Source organism: Manis pentadactyla, chromosome 6 (assembly GCF_030020395.1).
Source record: "Manis pentadactyla isolate mManPen7 chromosome 6, mManPen7.hap1, whole genome shotgun sequence".
NCBI lineage: Eukaryota > Metazoa > Chordata > Mammalia > Pholidota > Manidae > Manis > Manis pentadactyla.
Window position 1 is genome coordinate 145,769,920 of NC_080024.1, and position 23,282 is coordinate 145,793,201.

The 23,282-nt window shown below is 34.7% G+C and overlaps 1 protein-coding gene across 12 annotated transcripts in view; it reads right to left on the bottom strand.

Annotated features, from left to right (window-relative positions):
- PIGN (phosphatidylinositol glycan anchor biosynthesis class N) overlaps window positions 1-23,282 on the bottom strand; it is a 109,175-nt gene that overhangs the window by 57,146 nt on the left and 28,747 nt on the right. For 10 of the 12 annotated variants that reach the window (XM_057504237.1, XM_057504234.1, XM_057504232.1 and 7 more), the window contains 7 exons: window positions 22,255-22,314; window positions 21,398-21,490; window positions 20,634-20,689; window positions 8,779-8,857; window positions 7,658-7,840; window positions 2,012-2,119; window positions 1,398-1,537 (listed from right to left, as the gene is read on the bottom strand). In XM_057504237.1, coding sequence (XP_057360220.1) covers window positions 1,398-1,537; window positions 2,012-2,119; window positions 7,658-7,840; window positions 8,779-8,857; window positions 20,634-20,689; window positions 21,398-21,490; window positions 22,255-22,314 — 719 coding nt within the window. The remainder of the gene's footprint in view (window positions 1-1,397; window positions 1,538-2,011; window positions 2,120-7,657; window positions 7,841-8,778; window positions 8,858-20,633; window positions 20,690-21,397; window positions 21,491-22,254; window positions 22,315-23,282) is intronic. The other 2 variants (XM_036876727.2, XM_057504239.1) reach the window with 1 other exon arrangement.

Sequence of the window (23,282 nt, forward strand, 5' to 3'; positions counted from 1 at the left end):
GGAAGAAAAGCTAACACTAGTCAGAAGGAGAGCATTTCTTTTGTTCTCCATAGTGAATATAGCACAAAGAAATGAGATGATTTCATAAATCAGTTAGGTTTTTTTAATAGAAGAAAAGTAAACTTTTATGTTTTATTCTCTACAAAATCTATCAAAAAGATAAGGATAGAACACAGTATACTTTCAAAATCATATTTTCCCTTTAAGTTTAAATATATATGTCATCTTCATAATTAGGACATTCAATAATTCAGGAGGGGTTCTTTAGCTGAATAGAATTTTCTGCAAGGATAAAACTTTAAATTCTAAAAACTTTTAAAGCAGAGTAAATGACATTAGAAAAAAAATCTGATTTAAATATGTAGAGCCAGCAACCAAATGGTGAAGTTATAGTATATTCTTTTCTCAGTGTTTTCTTCCTAATATTTCAACATCTTAATATTTTAAACATTTTAATAATTTTGATTTTTGATATTTTTAACACTTTAATATTTTTAATAGTTAATGTTTTTAAAGAATGGAAGAGGTGGTCAAAGCTGGAGTTCATAAATATTGGAATAAAATTATAATAAAAATGTACATCTTGGCAAACATATTCGCCCACCCTGAAAACACCCTTACTCTGGGCTCCCAGTCCCTGGTCTGCTTCCAGGGTCTGGTTTGCTTGGAGGAAACCTGGCTGCCCAAGACTAAGCTTAAATTCCAGATTACTGGTGCAAATACAGAAATCAACAAGATGTGCAACATGTTGCTTACTGCCCAGCAAATCAGCCTAAGATAAATGTGAGTGGGCCCAACATTTAGAGAGCTCTGTTTGTGATGTTTATTACAATTATACAAATCCATTTTAAGGCCAACTTGTGAGGAAGCACTTAAAGGTAGAGCACAGCACAAGAGAACAGTATCATTTATCTCTGTATGTACACATTATTGGGTCTGATTTAATTACAAACTTTGATTTCTTTAGGTTTACACGATAGCTAGGAAAGAAGGGGCAAAAACGCATGGAAGAAAACATTAAAGTTTCTTTGCAGAACATGAAGATACACTGGAATCTGAGATGATGAGACAAGTTCAAAATGGAAGTTACTCCTAGCATAGTATAATCAACATTAATTACTCTATTTTTACTCCAGGTTTTTCTTATAAAAGATACACAAAGAAAGCAACAAGGTCAGTGCTACCTCAGGGCAATAAAGATGAAGTCAAAAGGAAAGGGTAGAAGAGAAAGGATGCCGATGCACAACATTTATGTGGTTATAACTGAAGTGAGAGGGCTTGGAGATTTGAGAGCATTATAAATACCTTTGACAACTTATGTCACAGAAATCTAATACATTTTAAATATAGATCTAACTGTCAGTGATCTGAGAAACACGACAAGATGTGCTACTTACTCCCTTAGAACCGCATACCATATCGACACTGGTAACAAACAATATATGTAGTAAGTCCAGGGACAGGCTTGAATCAGCAGGAAAAATGCTATGGAAACACCAATTGCTGCAAAACTACATGGCAGGAGTTGGCCTGGTTTCTGTAAATCAAACAAAACATCGAAATATTTCCACATTCATGCTAATTGATAGGTTTTAAAAGATTTTATAAAGTGATGATAGATACTTCTTTCTTTCAATGGTTGTATAACTACATGATTAATCTAAGAACTCAAAGGAATTTCAAAACCTGTCACTAGAGAAGCATATTACAGAAGAAAAGGCTGGATAGCCTGGAACTGTGGCAATCAGGCAAGTCTTAATTTAAAAGTGACATGTACCTAGTTTGTTTGCAAATAACTTGTTTGGAACTTGGAATATATTTCCCCTTAGTAACAATTTTATAAGTATTGATTGAGTTCTTTCAGTAGCCCACAAACACCCATTTAATCCATAATAAACTGTGGGGCCTAATCTTCATCTGGAACAATGATTCCATTTATTCAAACTCCCACTTAACATGCTGTCTATGCTGTTCTCTCCACTGCTCAACCACAGCAGGCTCATTCAGTCACCTTGTCTTCCCAGCCACCTGGCAAACAAGAAAGGAGCTCATCAGTGGAAGTTGCCAGTGGTGGCTTCCATGGGCTGGGAGGCCCAAGTGCTCTGGGCCAGGAATAATGCTGCAATGGTCGGGGACAGAAACTCCAGTGATTGGGAAAAGAACACAATTGTGGAAACCTGTGACACTAAGAACAGCACAGGAGAAAAAAGCCAGGAGTGGTGAGGTAACATGGTGCTCCCTGACCCCCATGCCTTGCTCTCTCTGTTTTACCCTTGCTCTGCTAGGTTTTTGCCAAAAGTTAAATAAAGTGAGAATTAAGAATTACCTTCAGGAGTAGGAGAAATTATGGAGGAAAGGCAAGAGTTTCTTTCCGCTTTGTAATTCCTCCCTAGTAGCATAAAATGACACCAGAAATAAATGGAGAAACAAGGATAAACTAGGGCATAGTTGTAGAAAGGACGGACAAACAAAGCATTGTGGTTAAGAGTTTGGGGCCACACAGATCAGAATTTAAATCCTGGCTCTGTCACTTGCTCAATGTATGACCATCAGCAAAGCACAAAACTTTTCTGAGATGTAGTTTCATTCTAACTATAAAATGGGAATGATAATCTCATATCTACCGGTCAAGGTTGGTAATGCCTAAATGAGATTATGTAGAGCTTAACGAAATGCCAGGAATATGGCCACTGCTTAAAAAATAGTAGCTGCTATTACTGCCTGTCTTTCTATTCTCTCCTCCTCTTCTTTGCAGTAGTCTCAGCAGTCACTGCAGAAGCCTATCAGTGAACAGCACTGGAAATGGAGAAGTGTGAGACAGCAACACAGGTCCCACATCAAGGGATGGGAAAAGAAGGGGGAAATCACAGACTTGAATAGGTGGAATCTCTAAAGCTGAGAGTGGCTGAGGCAGGTATTCATTTTAAGAGTTGAAGCTGGTTTCACATCATTTGGTGAATAGCAAAATAACAAGAAAAGCAGTTTAAAAGAGTACTAAAAAAAAACACTTGAGGGATTTTCTAGAGTCATACAGCATGGTATGATTATCTAATCCTTCAATATATAAAACAACAGATACTACAAATGACATCTACTTGACAACTAAATAATAAAGAACTTGGTTTAACTGAAGGAGAAATTGTAAGGACTGTATATAACAAGAGTGGGAACATTTCCTACTTCATCATTAATTGACTCCCACCTCCCCTCCAAGAAAACTACCTGTAGATAATGAACCATGCTGTGTGCAGTGTGATTACTCCTTCATCCAACAGGCACTTATTAGGTCACACACCCTATGCTATGCTCTGTACTAGGTGCTGCCCTTCAAGGAGTTTAAAACGTACAAGTGGAGATGGAATCATGGGACTTGGTTTAGGGGTTAATATTTTGGGATTTTATTAACTAATAAAAGAACAAGGGAAAGCATGTGGTACAAAAGGATATTTAGTTCTAAAGCAAAAGACATCTGAACAGACAAAAGCAGAGAGGAGTATATAGAAGTTAAATGCAGAGTACAATAAAGGGAAGCTGTAGCAAATCACATTTTTTAAAAAAGGGGGTATTTACTGAAGACTTGCCTGTAATGATGATAAACCAGAAACAACCTGTATAATCTGGGTGACACTGTCATGTAGAAGTCACATAAACTTTGGAGTCAGACCTAAATTCAATTGCAATGCCACTCTCCTATTTGCTTGTCAATTCGACTAAACCTTTTCACTTGTCTAAAGCTCTGTTTCCTCACCTGGCAATGGAGGATAACATTTGTTGCAAGCTCATCTCTCACTCCCCTCTACATTCCAACCACATCAATGACTGGCAGCTTCTCCAAGAAGCCATATTACCTCACTCCTCATTTGACACATGCTGCTCTCTTTCCACATTTTTTTCTTTTTTTCTATTGGGCTAGCCTACTCACCCTTTACAATTTCACCTTGGCAGTAAAGTCTGCAAAGACTCCTTAAACCCCACTGTAAGTAGCACTTTCTAATATGTGCACAGCTTTGACCATCTTACTTCCTAACTGCTTTTCTTATAGACTACTGGCATTTTATTCTTCCTTCAAAATTGTTTGGGTTGTGTCACTTTACTAGATTATAAATTCTTGCTGAAAGGAATTGGAATATATATTTTTAAATTTTATTTTGGCATCATTAATCTACAATTACATGAAGGACATTATGTTTACTAGGCTCCCCTCTTCACCAAGTCCCCCCACATCCCCGTTCAGTCACCGTCCATCAACATAGTAAGATGCTGTAAAATCACTACTTGTCTTCTCTGTGTTGCACAGCCCTCCCCGTGCCCCTCCCACACTATACATGCTAATCGTAATGCCCCCTTTCTTTTTTTCCCACCCTTATCCCTCCCTTCCCACCCGTCCTCCCCAGTCCCTTTCCCTTTGGTAACTATTAGTCCATTCTTGGGTTTTGTGCTTCTGCTGCTGTTTTGTTCCTTCAGTTTTCTTTTGTTCTTATACTCCACATATGAGTGAAATCATTTGGTACTTGTCTTTCTCCACCTGGCTTATTTCACTGAGCATAATACCCTCTAGCTACATCCATGTTGTTGCGAATGGTAGGATTTGTTTTTTTCTTATGGCAGAGTAATATTCCATTGTGTATATGTACCACCTCTTCTTTATCCATTCATCTACTGATGGACATTTAGGTTGCTTCCATATCTTGGCTATTGTAAATAGTGCAGCGATAAACATATGGGTGAATCTGTCTTTTTCAAACTGGAGTGCTGCATTCTTGGGGTAAATTCCTAGAAGTGGAATTCCTGGGTCAAATGGTATTTCTATTTTGAGCATTTTGAGGAACCTCCATACTGCTTTCCACAATGGTTGAACTAATTTACATTCCCACCAGCAGTGTAGGAGGGTTCCCCTTTCTCCACAGCCTCGCCAACATTTGTTGTTGTTTGTCTTTTGGATGGTAGCCATCCTTACTGGTGTGAGGTGATACCTCATTGTGGTTTTAATTTGCATCTCTCTGATGACAAGCGATGTGGAGCATCTTTTCACGTGTCTGTTGGCCATCTGAATTTCTTCTTTAGAGAATTGTCTATTCAGCTCCTCTGCAGGAATTGGAATATTTTTGCAAACACAACCAAAGGGTTCAAAATACTTTCAATGACTTCAACACATGGTCAGTTTTAAGTGTCAACTTGGCTAGGCTACAGTCCCCAGGTATTCAGTCAAACATTAATCTAGGTGCTCTGTGAAAGTATCTTGTAGATGTGATTCAAGTCCATAATCAGTTGACTTTAAGTAAGGGAGACTCTTCTAGATAATCAGGATGATTCAACCACTTGAAAGGCTCTAAGAGCAGAATGGGGGGGTTCCCTGAAGAAGGTGTACCTCTTGAGTGCAGCTTCAGCTCCTGCCTGAAGTTCCAGTCTGCCCTTCCTGATGGCTCGACCTATGGATTTAGGAATTGCCTAACTACACCCCATAATCACATAAGCTAATTCCTCACACTAAATGTCTTAATATATAGGTCCTACTGGTTTTGTTTTTCTGGTTTAACTCTGACATAAGACCTTCTTCACTAAATAAAGTCTAAACTCTAGTATTTGAGGCCTTTGATTACTTTAGTCTAATCTATATTGTCAGTATTATCTCTTATTAGTCCCTCAAACAAACCTCCCATTTTACCCAAATTGAACTATTTAGTTTGAAGGCATCAGGGTATACAAAAATCAAGTATTTAAGTATTAGAAAATGATAGTTTTGTTATTTAATACCAGTGTGTTCTTGAAGAAAACACACATCTCTCTGAATCTAAATTCCCCCATCCATATTATGCGAATAACCTCCAATGTAGGGCAGTGTTAAGCTTAACAGAATAACACATGTAAAGCACCCACAACAGTCCTGGAATAGTGGGGCTCAACAAATACTACTTAGTACCAGCGTAATAATACATTTTCCCAACTGCCTCTGTTCATATCACTCAATTTGCTTTAATTCTCATCCTTTACCCATATTCTGTTAAATTTCCACCAAGATTTACTCTTTCCTGTTATCATTACCCTACCTAATGTGAATTCTCTTTTATTTAAAATATGATACTTGGTAGCACACTTAAACACTTAACATATATTAAAGTTGTTAAATGTTAAGGTTGTCTTTCACAATGTAGGCTAATGTAGTGACCTCTACCTGATGAGGTGGTTATGTGTGTACATCTCTTATCTACTTATTTAATTCTAAGCTACTTGAGGGCAGAATCTGAATTTTATATTTCTTTGTATATCCTATACAGCATCTACCATTGTATTGAACAGTCAATTAAATATTCTCTGCACTGTAAGAGTAATGAAAAGAGAGAAACTATCAGCTATGAAACCTCTTGACACATCACTTTAAAGACATCATATCCTTTCTCAATAATCTGAACATCAGGGCAAATATGAAAAGGCAGTGTTTGACACAGACTTCTCTGGATTCAGATCTCGGTTCCTCCACATCCTAACTGAGTGGTCTTTTGCAGTTACTTACACAGCTTCAGTTTCCTCTTTTGTAAACAGAAATTATAATGTATACTTTCAGCACTGTTATGAGTTTGAAATAGTAAAATAAGTTTAAAATACCAAACAGAATGCCTAGATATATCTACTACCAAAACATGGTTGTCTCTGTCTCTTTTCCTACCATGTAAGAAATTACTCTAGTTCTGGCTATTTTCAATGCATTCAAATAATGAAAATTATTTAGGGAAATTATTTAAGATGCATTTAAAGCACTATAAAATTGGAATAAACATTATTGTGCTTTCTTCAATTACAGAAAAATAAAATTGTAAAAAGCTACCACTAGAAATGTTTACAGACTGTTACTATTAATAATACACCATCCAGATATATTAGTTTCTAGAGGATTTGGACGTGGTAATAATCATTAGAGAGAATGAAATAAAGGAAATGGAAGTGGCATATGCTCCCGGGTAAATGGCAGTTAGCAATATATTCTAAAAGAGTAAACTGTTTTGAAGTAGTAAAACCATATACGTTCTGTTATATTTTTGCTGCTATATGAAGTATTCTTAAAGAGGTTTTATTCCTACATTGAAAAGTACAGGAAATACTAGGGATTAATTCTTAAAATGAGGATATATAAAAAGTTCTAGAAATTAGTATTTAAGAATTTCAGAAAGTTGAAGGAAGGTAAGAATAGCTGAAGAAGATCATATATATTATTTTAAAAGGAACATTTTGAATAAGAGACTTTTATTGTGTTTCAGCTCCTAAACTTCTAATACCAAAAAAAGTTGAATATATTGCTTTGAGGTAGTTTTCTGACTATCTGTACTACAATGATATGGAATCCTTATAACATGCTAAATAATTATAAGAACAGAAAATCAGCACAATTGATGTCATAGGAGAGTTTAAATTATATAGCTGTATTTGTAGCCCTCCTAAGTTATAGGGCTAATATTATTAAGGTACCCTTTTCCCAACTAAAGGAACAGAGATAACTGAGGAAAAAAGATCCAATACCACAAAAGAAAAGGAAAGACAAGAGTTAGCTTAGTACATTGTGTACATTGTATGACTCATTATACTTGATCTGATTCCATTTCTTTCCTCAGTCTTACTGATTTTACACCATCATCTGGATCTTCATTGTAGTTTCTGAACGTACCTTAACTTGTTTACTAACACCTCTGGTAAGGCTGGAATGAGACTTGATGACCAACAGAGAAGCATAAGATGTCCATCCCACAAAACCTAGAACAACAGTGATGCCCAAAAAGAATCTGTCATAAGTATGATAATAGGACAATCCTTCCAATGCAAGATCAATCAGCTCCTTGCAGAGGGAGACCTATGGAGAAATGAAAATATGACTTGCTACATGGAAAGAATGAGAAAACCCAAGTTTCAAAGGAAGGAAAATTATTAAAATTAGACTGAGTAACTGCAGATGATGGATTAAAACAGATTTTAATTGTCTGAACTTCTTACAAAATAAAAGAAAAATTCCTGAATAAAATGAACTTTTAACTTTTAGGAAGAAAAGGCATTTTAAATGTGAACTACCTACCATATGTATAGTGACTTAAGATGATTCATTTTGAGGAAAGTACCTAATAATGACACATGAAAAGAACGAAGGCTCTCTAGCATAGGTTCCAAAATGCAGAGATGCCTACATACATTTATATCATTTTTTACTTTCTTCTCTCAGGTTACCCAAACCAGTTATAAAACATCATTTAAAAAGGCCTAATGTTTTTAGGGGAAAAGAGCTTACCATATTAAAACCATAATAAAAATAAGCACTAGAAATGCACGGCATTGCTTAGGCACATTTAGAAACTAAAAATAGAATTATTTCCTAATTTAATATTATATGACCATTTATCAAAGAGAAAAATAATGAAAAACATAGTGGGATAGCTGTTGGGAAGTGTCAAAGCTTCAGTGTGAATTATTAGACTTCTTACAGTGTGTAGATAATTCCAAATATACAAATATGTCATATTCTAAAAGGTTATGCATCAGTAGGATGACAGAAACTTGAAACACTTTGTCATTATAGAAAATGGCAATTGTTCATTTCCAATGCTAACCTTATAAAGTTCACCAATAGTATTATCTGAAATAAGAAAAGTATGTCCATGGCTAAAGTAGCTATTTAGGAAATTCAACCCTTCCTTAAAGGGTCAGGAAAGCTCCCAGGCCTGTCCACTTTGCTCTCCATTACCACACCTTGTCGCCCCCTGCAAAACCAAAATGACAGTCATAGGCCTGCAAACTTACTGCTTCATCATACTTTCTCTGTTTTATATAAGATCTTGCTTTTCTTAAAATGTTGAGCTGTTTAGAATCAGAAAGCAACCTACAAAAGAAAAAGATTAGGTTTAAAATGTTTCATTTTAATTATATTTTGTTTTTTTGCTTAGTTGAAATAAAAGGATGATGAAAATCAGAAAACAAACAAAACAAACCAAGAAAAGAATAAAACCTCAAGCTGAATTGTGTTATTGGCGATCATCTGACTTTTCCAAGAAGTGGCTCATAGTTAATTTTTTCTTGGCTCAAAGTTTTAATTGCCAACTACATTTATGTCATATAATCCATCATTTTGAAGAAATGTAATGCTCTAACAAAGAAATTCTGATTAACTCAATATAATTAATGGAACAGCAAACTAGTGGTGTTTGGGTTCACTGCTCTGCCCTCCCGTGCTTATGGCAAACACGACAGACAGGACAGATCCATCATGGTGCTTTGTACCCTGGAGCCAGACAGGCCTGAGAATTCAAATTATCAAAGAGTTCCACTTAGGGAACAATTTTAGCCAATTTGCCATTTTTATACTCTACTATATACCTTTTTTAGTTCCCCTTTCATTTCTCTTTCCATAATTTCCCTGTCATTGTTCTACCACAGCAGAAACCTAAATATACTAGCACATATGCCTAATACAGGCATACCCTGTTTTATTGAGCTTTGGAGATACTGCACTTTTTGCAAATTGAAGGTTCATGGCTCTCCTGCATGAAGCAAATCTATTGGCACCACTTCCACCAGCATCTGCTAAATCATGTCTCTGTATCATATTTTGGTAATTCAGAATATTTCCAATTTTTTCATTATTTTTATATTTGTTATGGTGCTCTGTGATCAGTGATTATTGACATTACTATTGTAATGTTTGGGGGTACCATGAACCACACCCATATAAAATACTGAGCTTAACTGGTAAATGTTGTGTGTGTTGTGACTACTCCAAGACCTGCCATTCCCCCATCTTTCTCCCTCTCCCTGGGCACCCCCATTCCCTGAGACAAATTATTGAAATTAGGCCAATTAATAACCCTACAATAGCCCCTTAAGTATTCAAGTGAAAGGAAGAGTTGTTATCTCTCACTTTAAATCAAAAGCTAGAATTGATTAAGCTTAGTGAGGAAGGCATGCTGAAAGCCAAGACAGGCTGAAAGCTAGGCCTCTTGCACCAAACAGTTAGTCAAGTGGTGAATGCAAAGGAAAAGTTCTTGAAGGCAATAAAATGCTACTCCAGTGAACACACAAGTGTTAAGAAAGCAAAACTGTCTTATTGCTGATATGGAGACAGTTTCAGTGTTCTGGACAGAAGATCAAACCAGCACAACATTCCCATAAGCCAAAGCCTAATCCAGAGCAAGGCCTGAACTTTCTTCAATTCTATGAAGGCTCAGAGAGATAAGGAAGCTGCAGAAGCAAAGTCTGAAGCTACTGGAGGTTGGTTCACGAGACTTAAGGGAAGAAGCCATCTCCACTACATAAAAGTGCAAGGTGAAACGGAGAAGCTGCAATAAGTTATCCAGAAGATCTAGTTAATTAATTAATGAAGGTGGCTACACTACACAACACATTTTCAGTGTAGATAAAACCTTCTTCAGTTGGAAGAAAATGCCATCTAGGACTTTCATAGCTAGAGTGGACAAGTCAGTGTCTGCCTTCAAAGCTTAAAAGGACCCTCAGGAATGATGCTAAGTCTACTACGCCTGTGTTCTATGGAATAAGACAGTACATCTGTTTACAACATGGTTTACTAAACATTTGTGCCCACTGTCGAGACCTACTGCTCAGAAAAGAAGATTCCTTTCAAAATCTAACTGCTCATCGACAATGTAACTAGTCACCCAACAGCTCTAATGGAGATGTACAACAAAATTAATGTTGTTTTTATGCCTGCTAACACAACATCCATTCTGCAGCCCATGGATCAAGGAGTCATTTCAACTTTCAAGTCTTATTATTTACGAAATACATACATAAGACTAGCTATCATAGTAATCCCTCTGAACATATCTGAGCAAAGTGAATTGAAAACCTTCTAGAAAGGATTCACCATTCTAGATGCCATTAAGAACACTCATGATTCATGGGAAGAGGTCAAAACATCAACATTAACAGGAGTTTGGAAGAAGTTGATTCCTACTCTTCTTCCAAGAAGAGGAGGTGACTGCAGATGTGGTGGAAATAGCAAAAGAACTAGAATTACAAGAAGAGCCTGAAGATGTGACTGAATTGCTGCAATCTCATGATAAAACTTGAATGGATGAGGATTGGCTTCCTATGGATAAGCAAAGAAAGTGGTTTCTTGAGGCAGAATCTACTCCTGGTGAAGCTGGTTTGAAGATGATTGAAATCTTCAACATAGGATTTAAAGAATATTACGTATACTTATGAAAAAGCAACAGCAGGGTTTGAGAAGATTGCCTCCAATTTTGAAAGAAGTTCTACTGTGGGTAAAATGGTATCAAATAATACCACATGCTACAGAGAAATCTTTTGTGAAAGGAAGAGTCAATGTATGAAGCAAACTTCATTGCTGTCTTATTTTAAGAAATTGCCACAACCACCCCAGCCTTCAGCAAACACCACCCTGATCAGTCAGCAGCCATCAATATCTAGGTAAGACACTATACCAGAAAAAAGACTGCAATTTTCTGAAACCTCAGATGATGGTTAGCATTTTTTTTAGCAATAGAGTATTTTTCAATTCAGATATGTACATTGTTTTCTTAGACATAATGATATTGCACACTTTAATAGACTACAGTGTAGTATTAACATAACTTATATGCACTGGAAAACCAAAAAATTCATCTAACTCGCTTTATTTTGGTACTTGCTTTATTGTAGTGGTCTAGAACGGAACCAGCAATACTTCTGAGGTATACCTAATTAAATTTATGGACTATAGAAACTGAAGAAATAAAAGCAGAACTCAATTACCTTATTGAAGTAAATAAGTATATTTAAACACAAAATTGAACATATATTGCTTAGCTAAAACCTACACTCCTAAAGTGAACACCATTACATTTAAGAAATGCAAAAAAGTTATTTAAAAATATATCAGGGTAGGTCATATGAAACTGATAATTTTCTATGTCCAAAATGGCCAAATTAAATATTGGCAGTTTTATATGATTCAACATAATACAATCACTTATCTTCTTTCTACTTGGTTCCAGCAGTTTCTGAAGAGGTAAGACTGAGACTTGTAGGAAGTAAATCGTTAAGCAATGCCATAAATTTGGGTAAGGTCACAGACTTCTATCAGAATCTGAAACGCTGTCTAGCAAATGCATATAATATGAAATCTTATGCAGAATTTCAGAAAATTCACAAACCCCAGAAGCTCATCTATGAACCTATAGAGTTCTAGAGGAGCCCCTGGTTAAGAAAATGTGTTGACTCCAAGAACTCCCATTTCTTTCAACTCAGGAGAATTCAATCACTGTTTCAGACTGCAGGAGAATTCCCCACCCCTGGACTCAATGGAATTTGGAGGAAAAAGGTACCAGGAAGCAGGAACACATGAAAGACAACCAAATTACTTCAAAATGTTGCCATGATCCAGTTCTCTGTTCTGCAGATACCACACATTTTGAAGTATTTTCCTACAAGTCTCAGAAATATAATTACGGTGCCAAAGGACACAGGCATTCTTTGAAGGCTAATATCTAAGAAGAGTTTTCCAAATTTATATAAAACTCTTCTAGTTGACCTTCCCACCTGTTGCTCTGATCCACTCAGCTTCCTAAATTACCGATTACATCGTCTAACTTCCTTGAAATTGATATGGACATCTTTTTGTCTTCTTCATGAATCCTAAACTTGCTTGACTATTGATGACCACCTCCTTCTATTCTACTTAATTTCCCATTATCCCAAATGTATACCCTGGGCTATAAAATGGTTAAACTCTTCATTCTTCACCTATTTTGTATTCACATCTGAGTTTCTGTTCATAAAGATCCTCCCCTCTCTGATTGCCAAAGTCAAATCTTCATCATCCTTTATGGTCCACTCCAAATCTCACCTCACACATTAGCATTCCAGTATGGTCTAATGATCAATTTATTTCTCTTCCATTAAATTTTTGCCTCCACGTGGGCTATTATTTCCATTATTATCCATAATACTACTCAGCAAAGTGCTAGGCATATAAAATGAATCAATAAATGTTAACTGATTTAAATGCTACCAAAATATTGCAGACCTAAAGAAAGGAGGAATAAAAGGGAATAATGTACATTGCCATTCTTAAAGTACCTAATGACTTGCTAAATTAATGAAAAGATGAAAAGAAAGGTTGTCTGCAACTAAATTACTTCAGCTAATTTAATACACATGCTCAAGTGAAGTCTGTAGAAGAATTAAACAAGAAACATTTTTAAAGAGAAATACTGATATTAATTACATTATATTACATATAAAATGTTACATATATAGTACTTAGGTAAAGAAACCTGAGTCAAGCCAATTCATATTTTTCCTAAGTGTACTATTTATAAATCCTGGAACATACCAAAGGTATTATGCAAGTTCTATATAAACCTCACTGTAGCATTATGACATTAAAGACTCTTAGAAACTTGTCCCTCAGTATAATTTGTTTTCTTTTAGTTTTCCTTATGTTGAGAAAGAATCCAAAATAAATTTTCATATCACGTACTTTAAATATGAAGAGGTTTTGTGAGTAATGCCAAGTCCAAAATACAAGGTAAGATACATTAGCATTTAGGTAAAAAAGATGAAACAAATAACAAAACAAGGGGAGTTGGCAGGGAAGTAATCAAAGGAATGCCATACATAAATTAAAATGAATAAAGGAGATCTGCACATGTCAAGATAAATCTTGAAAATCATACTAAATGGAAAAAAGAACTGTAAAAATGTTTTTTAAATTGGATTCAATAATACTACACCATTTTATTACTTAAGAAAAAAAGAGGATCTAAAGAAACATGGTAAAATGTTGACATTTCTTAAACCTGGATTGTGGGTATAAGGATTTCTGTTATATTCTTCTTTCCTTTCATCATGTTTGTAGCAATTCATAATTACAATTTAAAATATTAGCAAGAGGAACTGATATGTACATGTACATATGTACACGTGATTATGGATACATAAGGAACTGCTACGTTGCCTCCAGGGAAAAAGACTGTAAGATTGGAACACAGGAGAGATAGCTTTTTATTATCATTTGTATAATTTTTATTGTATGTACACTCACTATTCTTCCATTCACATTTTACTAACTGGTTTTTAAAATAAAATTATTAAAATATTAAAATTTAACCATAGTTTCAGGTTGTGATGGCGAAGCTTGGGCATAGCAGTGGTCCCACCAGGAACTAGAAAGCCAGGTAAAATTAAATTAAAAATCAATTTGGAAGTACTGGTGAGCTGCTGAGATTATCAAGAATTGAAGGGTTGAGATCCTAGAGAGGAGGAAACCAGAGACAATTTAACATTCTACAAACTGTAATCCTTGGGGCAGCTGCCAGTCTTACTCTTCGCACAGGGCAAAAGGCTGAGAATCTTGGCATATAGATGCTGCCAGGAGATAGAGACTCCAATAGAGCCTTTGGAAATTTTATAAGACTGCAGACATAAAAATTAAAATTTGTAGCTGCCAATGCAACTAAGACTTGAGGACCCAAAAGTGAAAAAAGTTAAGAGAATAATATCTAATTTTCATTCTGGATATTAAAAATAAGACACAAATGGAAAGCCATCTGGAATTATTTAAACTAATTTAATACAGATTCTGAGGTGAAGTTTTAGGAAAAATGAGAGAAGGAACTTTCATAGGCAGGAATTTCTATTTTAGTATGTAAGGAGAACTCGGGTAAGGAAACAGTGGCCAAGTCCTGGTAGAAATCGAGGTGAGTCTGACACTGAACAAATTCCTCAGCTGTGTAGGACAAGAGGACAAGAAGCTAATAAGAAAGCCCCTGAAAAGTAGGACATCAGTTATGGTAGTCTTAAGATACAGGAGAGAGAAAGTTTGGTGTTCAGGAGCCACCAGAGAGAAAGGGCTCCAAACAACACAACAAGATTTCGACTAAGATCCTGGGAAGCTCCACTCTAAGAGTGGACACAGACCGGAGGTCAGCTTGAGCCGGCTACCATTCCTTGTGCTTGTCAGAGGGTAAAATAAAACCTCTCTGGAAAATGAGATAATTCAGAGCTTCTAAAACTTTTAATATACAGTGATAAATATTCATTAAAATTCATTAAAAGACTCAACAGGACTGAGAAAAGACAACAGAAACAAATTCACTAATGATAAGGTTATTGGTGTGATCAGGTACAAATTTGAAAATAACTGTTGTTAATAATACTCAATTAATAGAGAACAAGAGGGAAAATTACACCAAAGTACTGAAATTTATTTTTTAAAGGAACTGAAATGGAAATTCTAGAATTGAAAAAATGTAATAACTGAAATTAAGAACTCAATAGTGGCAAACTGGGCAAAGCATTGAAAGAGCTGGTTGTATTAGAAGAGAGGTCAGTAGGAAATATTTTGCCTGAACCTTGAAGAGCATAAAGAATGGAAAGTACAGAAAAGACTATTAAAAGAAAAGATCTAAGTCATTGTGAACTGGTCCAAAATATATGTATGTATCTGTGTATGTGTCTATATATATATATATATACACACACACACACACACAGAGTATATATAATGTATATAATATATATAATGTATAACATATATAATGCATGTGTGTGTATATATATATATATAATTGTAATCCCAGAGAGGGAGGAGAAAATTTGGCAGAAGTAATATTTGATGGTAATGGCAACATAACATTTCTACATAGTAATTGTATGGAAGACTTTCCTTTATGACTAAATGTCTTATACTGAAAACATCAACTTTTAAAAGACTCTATTATCAACATGTTATACTTAAGTAAAAAGAGAAACAAGTATTAACTGGGCACATTTTTTTGCCGTGATTGCTATTATATATCTTTTTTCTGTAGTTACCTGAATACTGTGGAAGAAAGTAAACCATGTTTCAGGATTATCAAGAATTTTATTATCAATTACTCAGGGTGAACTACTGTTTACAGGACACAACCTCCTTAAAATGCTGCCTTTTGAATTGTATCTTATTTAGTCTGATTTTTATTACAAAAAAGTTCACTTGCACTAACACATATTTTAGAGATGCCTATTATATCTCGTCCATTTCTTTTTTGAGTGTCTATTTATATTAAAGGAAAAAATATTTCAAGAAGATAAAGACAGAAAGCAGGATAAAAAGTTATTAGAATAGTTTGTATTCCTTTAGACTGACCAATTAGGCAGAATCTTGTACCCCACTCATGTCATAACTGAGTGATTATTTTCCAATGTATGTATGTATGAATGTACATGATATGTGAAAGTTATATTTTTTAAAGTATAATTTCAGTTTTGAAGTAGAAAATTACATTTCTAGTAATTAACTGGTATATCAGATGGGTGAAGTGGTAGAAAGATCCACATTAAAACCAATATTTAAGTTCGGTCCAAAAGAGGAGCTTTAATCCGTATCAGGCTAAAAGAAACATATTAGAAAGAACTAAAGTATCTTGCCATTTTAGTAGAAAATACATTAAAATATTTTGTTAAAATCTGAGCTCCCATTTCTTTTCTACAGTGATTTTTAAGTAAAAGGTAACAGATGTTTTTGGTTTTATTGGCAATGGACAATATTTCCTTCCCATTTTCACTTTTTTCTAAAATATCTCAAGAGACCTTTCCTGTGCTTTTCTCATTTCAGGGAATATTTTTCTTTTAAATTTTTCTTTGTCTTACTTTGACCTCTATAATACATTTAAAATAGAGTGTTTTCCTCATTTCACATAGACGCAAACATTTTATGCTTCCCCAGTCATGTAGCTCCACCTGCTGCTCATCCCTTCACATAGCCTTAGGGCCACTGGACCAAATTTTAGCTGAGTTTTCTTTTTTGAGCAGTTCTAACAATTTGTCAGAATGAGTATTTCATGATCTTCATTCTTTCCTAGTGGTCTTTAAAATAGCAAAGATAAAATTTACAGTACTTATTTTTTAAGTAATAGGATAACATAGGATATGCAATTACCATATGGCTATTGGACTCTTAAAAGTCTAAGCTATGTTACAGGATTTTAGCGATCTGTTTTTCCTGTATCTTAAAACATTTGCTATTTCATCATCCTAGGAATTACTACATTATTATTCAATTATTCATGCTGGACAAGACTAAATAGGACAATGGAGAAAGAGTGGAGAAATATTATTAAGCTAAATCTAGTGTTGTTGGTGAAACTGATCATGTAAAGTAAAACTTCAAAAACATTAATTTTCAGATGTCAATATCCTAGGTTTTCTCAAACTTAACAATTGTGAGTGAACAATATATCTCTAAGAAGAAAAAGGAAATGTGGTATTTCTAGGAAAAGGAAATAAGGAAAACAATCAAGAGGAAAGGACTTCATCACATCACTGATTGTAACCAGAACCTGAGCTGTTTTGCAAAAAGGATGTGTGATGACAGTATTCTTTCATCTTTGATAATGTTTATGTGCTGGATAAAGATATTTACTTGAAATGGTTTCTAAGTGGACAATCTGATGTTAGATGTATATATAAAGGTGACTGGAAGGAAGCAGATGGTATAGAAATGAAGAAGATTAATTGGATTGGAGAAAAATAGTCATTGTACTAAGACAGTAAATGGTAATAACTGTTTTTCCTAGTACACTGAACAGATGTAATAGGAAAAAAAAGATAACAGAAATAAAATAACCAGGAATAAAATGATGAGAAGTGCATAAAACTAAAATTTTACCTAAGGACATAACAGAAGATACAAATAAGTAAATGTTGGCTAGTAATTCAATACTGTAAAAATGTCATTCCTCTCCAAATTACTTCTTAAATATTACTTCAAAGAATTTTCCATATAACTCAAGATGGTGATTCTAAAATTTATATAGTGAGTGAATTTATTTGTGCCCATTATTTTTATAATTTTATGTTTCATGCCAATGACTAAAATGCCAACTTAGTTCTTGTTTTTTTAATGTATGTTACATCAAATCAATTTATGCATATAATTTCAAAAATTGAAAATGGTACCGAAGGGCATAACAACCAATAAATCCCTGCCCAGCCTGCTCATTTCTCAGCTCCCCAACCCAGAGAGAAAAACTTTTACATGTGTCTGTTTTTGGTTATTTTGGTAGTTAAGTCCATTTTTCTTAATAACATGCTTGTTTTATTAATAACATGTTATTTTATTAATAACATTCTTAATAACAAACTATTTCCTGACTTGACCCACAGCACTTTCTGCTGACTCCCTGCCATCTCCTGCCCCCTCAGTATGGATACATTACTGTTTTTACCTCCTCTGTTGCCCAGATCAGTCACTTTAATAATCTAATATCTGAACCTCTAATATTTTCAATAGTCAGAATCTCCACATTTTATGAGGACAATAGCACCACTACTATTTCATTTATAATTATTTCCCTCTCTACCTTCCTACCAGTAACTTTGTACATTGTCAAGGTTGGTAACAATTGCATTCTATTCTGTAATCACAGTTCAATCCTCCTTGATGTGTCAAAGGTTTGACTCTAAAAGCTGAACACCAATATTTACATCATTACAAATACTTAAATACTGTTCACTGAGTAGCAAAATCAGATTTTCTCACCATTTTTAGCAAAGCCTTGATCCATGCGCCAGCGTTCAAATAAATTCCCTTTCTTATACTCCCAGCAACTGTTCAAAATCATGCCACATCTTAAGTTGCTTCATATCTGAAGCATGTTTTCTTGTTCAGTTTCAAATGTTTCCTTTTCCCTGAAGTTTCCAATTGTCATTGTTTTGGGGGATAAAGAAATGTATGCCTTTCACGTATCCTTCAGCTTCTTTCTCAATCCATATTATTACTCAAAATTTATTTCATTTCACTTGACGATTACTTACTTCCTATTCTACTTTGGAGGATCTGCCTCCCATTTGGACCATTCTTGTACAATTCATCATTCTATAACTTTTTATTTGCATTTCCCTTTTGAAAAATATGCATCTTGTATTCTTTCTCATTTTGTAAATTTCATCCTGTTTTTTGTTTTATGGATAAAATAGTTTTTCAGATATTTCTGAGGATTTTAATAGTTTTAAGTTCTTTTCTGTTACTTAAATTATCTATTTCTTCAAGAGCCAATTCTTCATTTTATCTTGGGCTTTTTGATTTACACTAGAGGCTTTTGGCAAACAGTGATTTTCAGCCAGACAAGTGGATAGGTAGGGCTGGTAGGTTGCTCTAGGGTGGGTAAGCCAGGGGGTGGGAAATGCTGGACCCCAGATGACAGAAAGCCTGAAGTGGCTCTGCAGGCAGATGTTGAGCACAAAGCAGAAGTTCATGGTCAGCCAGCAGGCCTCAGTTGAAGGTGGACGGTGTGCATTTGAACCCCTTGCTGAAGCATGCTTCCTAACCCATCTTTCTAAAGTGGCTGATCTAAAGTAACTCTCAGTCTCACTTCCAATGTCCTGTGTATTTTCTTCAAACCGGGAACTGATAATATATTTCTTGTTCATTTATTTTGTTATAGTTTGACTATAACACTACATTATAAATAAACAGATACATATACTATGTGATAGGATACAAGACAAATTTCAGTTGAGAGACTTGGCTTATAGTCTTCATAAGCATATATGATAATTCTACAATTAGGAATACTAATTGTATTAGTATTTGTATTTGTACCTCAAAGGTAATTGTACCTTTGATATATATAATATTTAGAGAAATTAATTTTATGATCATAACTTGCAAAATCCTAATTTTACTTTGTTTTCACTCTCCTATGCACACACAAAGTCAGAGATACAATCACATTATTTAGACGACAAGGCAATATTTAAGCTTTCCTAGTTTATGAATACCACACTAGTGTTACATAAGTTGATAAAAATAATTTTAATCAAGTCATTCAATCATATCCCTAATGTCCATATTTCAAACAATTTCTAATTATTTTGGTCAAGAGCAAAATCCTTCCTAATAAATGTGAATCCTTGCCAACTGAAAATGAACCTCAACAAGACTGAGTAAACCTGCCCGAGTCAGTAATGCAGAGCCAGGTTTGTGACTCAAGTCACCCCATTCCCAATTCAAAGAAAGCATCTTTCTGGGACCTGGGAAAGCAAAATCTGTTGCCCATCAGTCTGCTTTCCTCTTTGCCTACCCAGTAATGGTAAATGTTTCCCAGATTTGTATAACTGACCTTTTCTTGTCGCTTTCTATTCTCCCTAGAACCTCCTGTAGGCTGTGAACATGAGTAAGTTTCCATGACCATCTTTATGCTGATGGACCCCAAATTTTCATAAACAACTCTTATCTCTGCCTTTAGATCCAAGTCCTTATTTCTAACTAATTGATATCTTCAAATGTAAGCTGAACTCATTAATATTCATCCTTGCCTCGTAAACCAGCTTTTCTTTCTTTCTAGAAGCTATAATGGTACCAGCATATTCCCAATCTACAAGCCAAGTGCCCCAACATCTTCCCAGTCAAGTCCCCTTGAATTTATCTCCTTAATGTTTCCCTTATCTCTCTGCATATCTTCTCTGCCAGACATTCAAAGTTATCCAGCATCTGGCTCATTAGTTACAAAAACAGTAAAAGAGGCTTTCATTTTGGAATTGCACTAATGTATACAAAAAAGACAAAGCTTCCAAGTAACTAATCTATCCTATCAGCTTTCAAATTCATTGAAAAATTCTTTCCTACAAGTTAATAAAAAGTGTAAGAGACTTACTTAAATGGTGTAAACAAAAATGGTAAGGTAACTTCTTTTTTCTCAGTCATTTTCACCTGGGAACCAAGTATGAAAATATTTTATTATGTTAGAAATGAGAAAAAAATTGACTAATTTCATTTTGAAATAAAAACATCCATTAAAACTGCTCTTCAGGGATATTAACTTCTTTGAAAATAAATGGAATTATGTGTCACTATTTTATTTCATAAATATTTAAGGAAAAATTTAACATTATCATGTTAATAATAAGCTGAGAATTAAGCATATCAAGCCTACAAAATAACATACTGTAATGTAATTAAACTGTACCTCTTTAACTCTTTTTTTTTTTACCTCCTAACTCTTAGAAAACAAAATAAGCAAGCTGCATTAAGAGTAGTAAGAACAGAAAGTTTCATTAAATGGTCACTCCTTTAAGTTCTCAATGCATACAATAATGTACAATGAATAACGAGAAATGTTGCAATCTCTAATATTACTTCTGTGGGCAAAGTCCTATCAACAGAGACTCAGTTTTAGTCTTAAGGAGCATATGTGGTAGTCTTACAATAAGGGACACTCCTCAGAGGTAATTCTACACCCTCAAACTGAGTTATGGGACATGCACCTCAGAAATGTGAAACTTCGTGACATTAGTCAAATATGCAAAATTTAAAGATAATAAATTATAGAAAATAATTTCTTAAATCACAAAATCAAATATTTTCATTTAATATGTTTGATTTTAAATCTGTAGTACTGTCTAGTTTTGTCTTGTTTACCTTGAACTGTTCAAGAATCTGTATTGCATTTGTAAACATGCTCTCTGCTTTGAAGAGATCAGTGTTGTTAAGATAATCCACAGGAAGGATTCCCTGTACATAACAAAAGATAAAACACTGTTTTAATACTGGAATTACAAAGCTTATAAGAATAGCTGGCTGGAATGGACATTTATTTGTTTGCTTTTTCAGTACCCAGTTTCCATTCTTAAAGTACTATCATTTACCATTCTATGTGGAGAAATCTCCCCACTGCATATAGCATAATGGATCTCTAATGGGGCCCTGCCTTCTCTTACTGATGGGTAGACAAGTAACCCAGACAAGGCCTCTCAAATGGTAAGCACTGGAACTTGACCCTTGAGAGTCAAGGAACAGAAAGCACAGTAGGTGTAACACTGATCTCCCCCAGTATCGGTGCCCTGAGCTGTTTGGTTCTTTCTTTCAAGTCCCCAGAATTCTCTTGGTTCCTGTTCATTTCCAAGCCTGGTTTTTGAGCACCGCTTTGATTCAGCAAACCACCAATATCTCTTTAATAAATTTCTTTTTAAATGGATTCAGTTTCTGCTGCTTGCAATAAAAAAATTATTGTATATATTCATCACTTAAAACTAAAATACAAGAATAAAAATCTGTATACATTTAAGAAAATAAAAAAATTTTAAAGAAAAGCTATCAGGCTTGTACTTAATGTACATTATAATACACAATTACAGGGATTATATATTACAAAAATATAAAGGGAAATACAGCTTTAAATGTAAATCAAAAATTATTCAGAAACACATAAAAGGTAAATTTTACTGTTCAATAATTCTTTTTATTCTGAGAGTTGATGAGAACATTTTATTCCTTACCACTGAATTAAGGGGAAAGGGTACACCAATAAGAGAAGCCATCAAAGGTGCAATATCAGCCTACAAACAGAAAAAGTTCAATTCTAAGTCTATAGACATCAACAAGGAAATAAAATAATTTAATGCAAATGTATTTTGAAATACCACCATGATACTCTTTCTAACCCATTACCTTCAAACATTTATATAATACAGACTAAATACTAATCTCTAAAAATATCATTTGTTAGAGGTACAGGAACTTATGAGAAAATAAATTTGAAAAGAAACCTTATTAAGACCCTTAATGTAAAGCATACTCAAACAAAAAGTTACTTATCCTAGTAGCTAAGAACTTGATCACTTCAAGTAATAGTTTTTCAGTATCATGAAAGAATGCCTTAACTAAATAAAATTGAAGAAAGAATGTATGTATCAGAAGGTCTGGCCAGCCAGTGAACTCCAGAAGACATAAACCAGACAAGAGGCTCTTTAGACAAAAGACCCCAAATACAGTTTTAGAGAGTTCTGCTTAAAGCCCAACCACCTACAAGAGTTGTTTATGCTTTCTGCCTTCATTTACCCTCATCTCCCCATCATTCCTTAGCCCACTCTAACTTGCTTTGACCCTTTATCATCTCTAACAACTTCCATGTTTCCAAATCTAATTGACAGGTTTAATATTAGTCCTTATAATTTTTCAGGCAGTAAAGTGCTTGGATGTCAGAATGCCCAGTTTCAAGTCCTTGTTTGAAATCTGAGACCTTAGGCAGTTTGATTTGCCTCTCCAACGCCTCACTTTCCTTACCAGTTAAGAAATAAATATAAGTTTTTCCCTTACAGAGTTATGGCATGATTAAATGAAATTAAATTTATAAAGGACCTGGCACATAATAATCCTGCGATTAATGCTGGCTACAAAGACTATTCTGGTTATTAGAATTACTTGACCTCCCCACAGCGTGTGTGGACCCCTCCTTTCTGGGTCACATACTCCATAGAGTGTTTTCAATCTCACTGTGATTCCTTTCCAGATGGCTTCTCTAGTC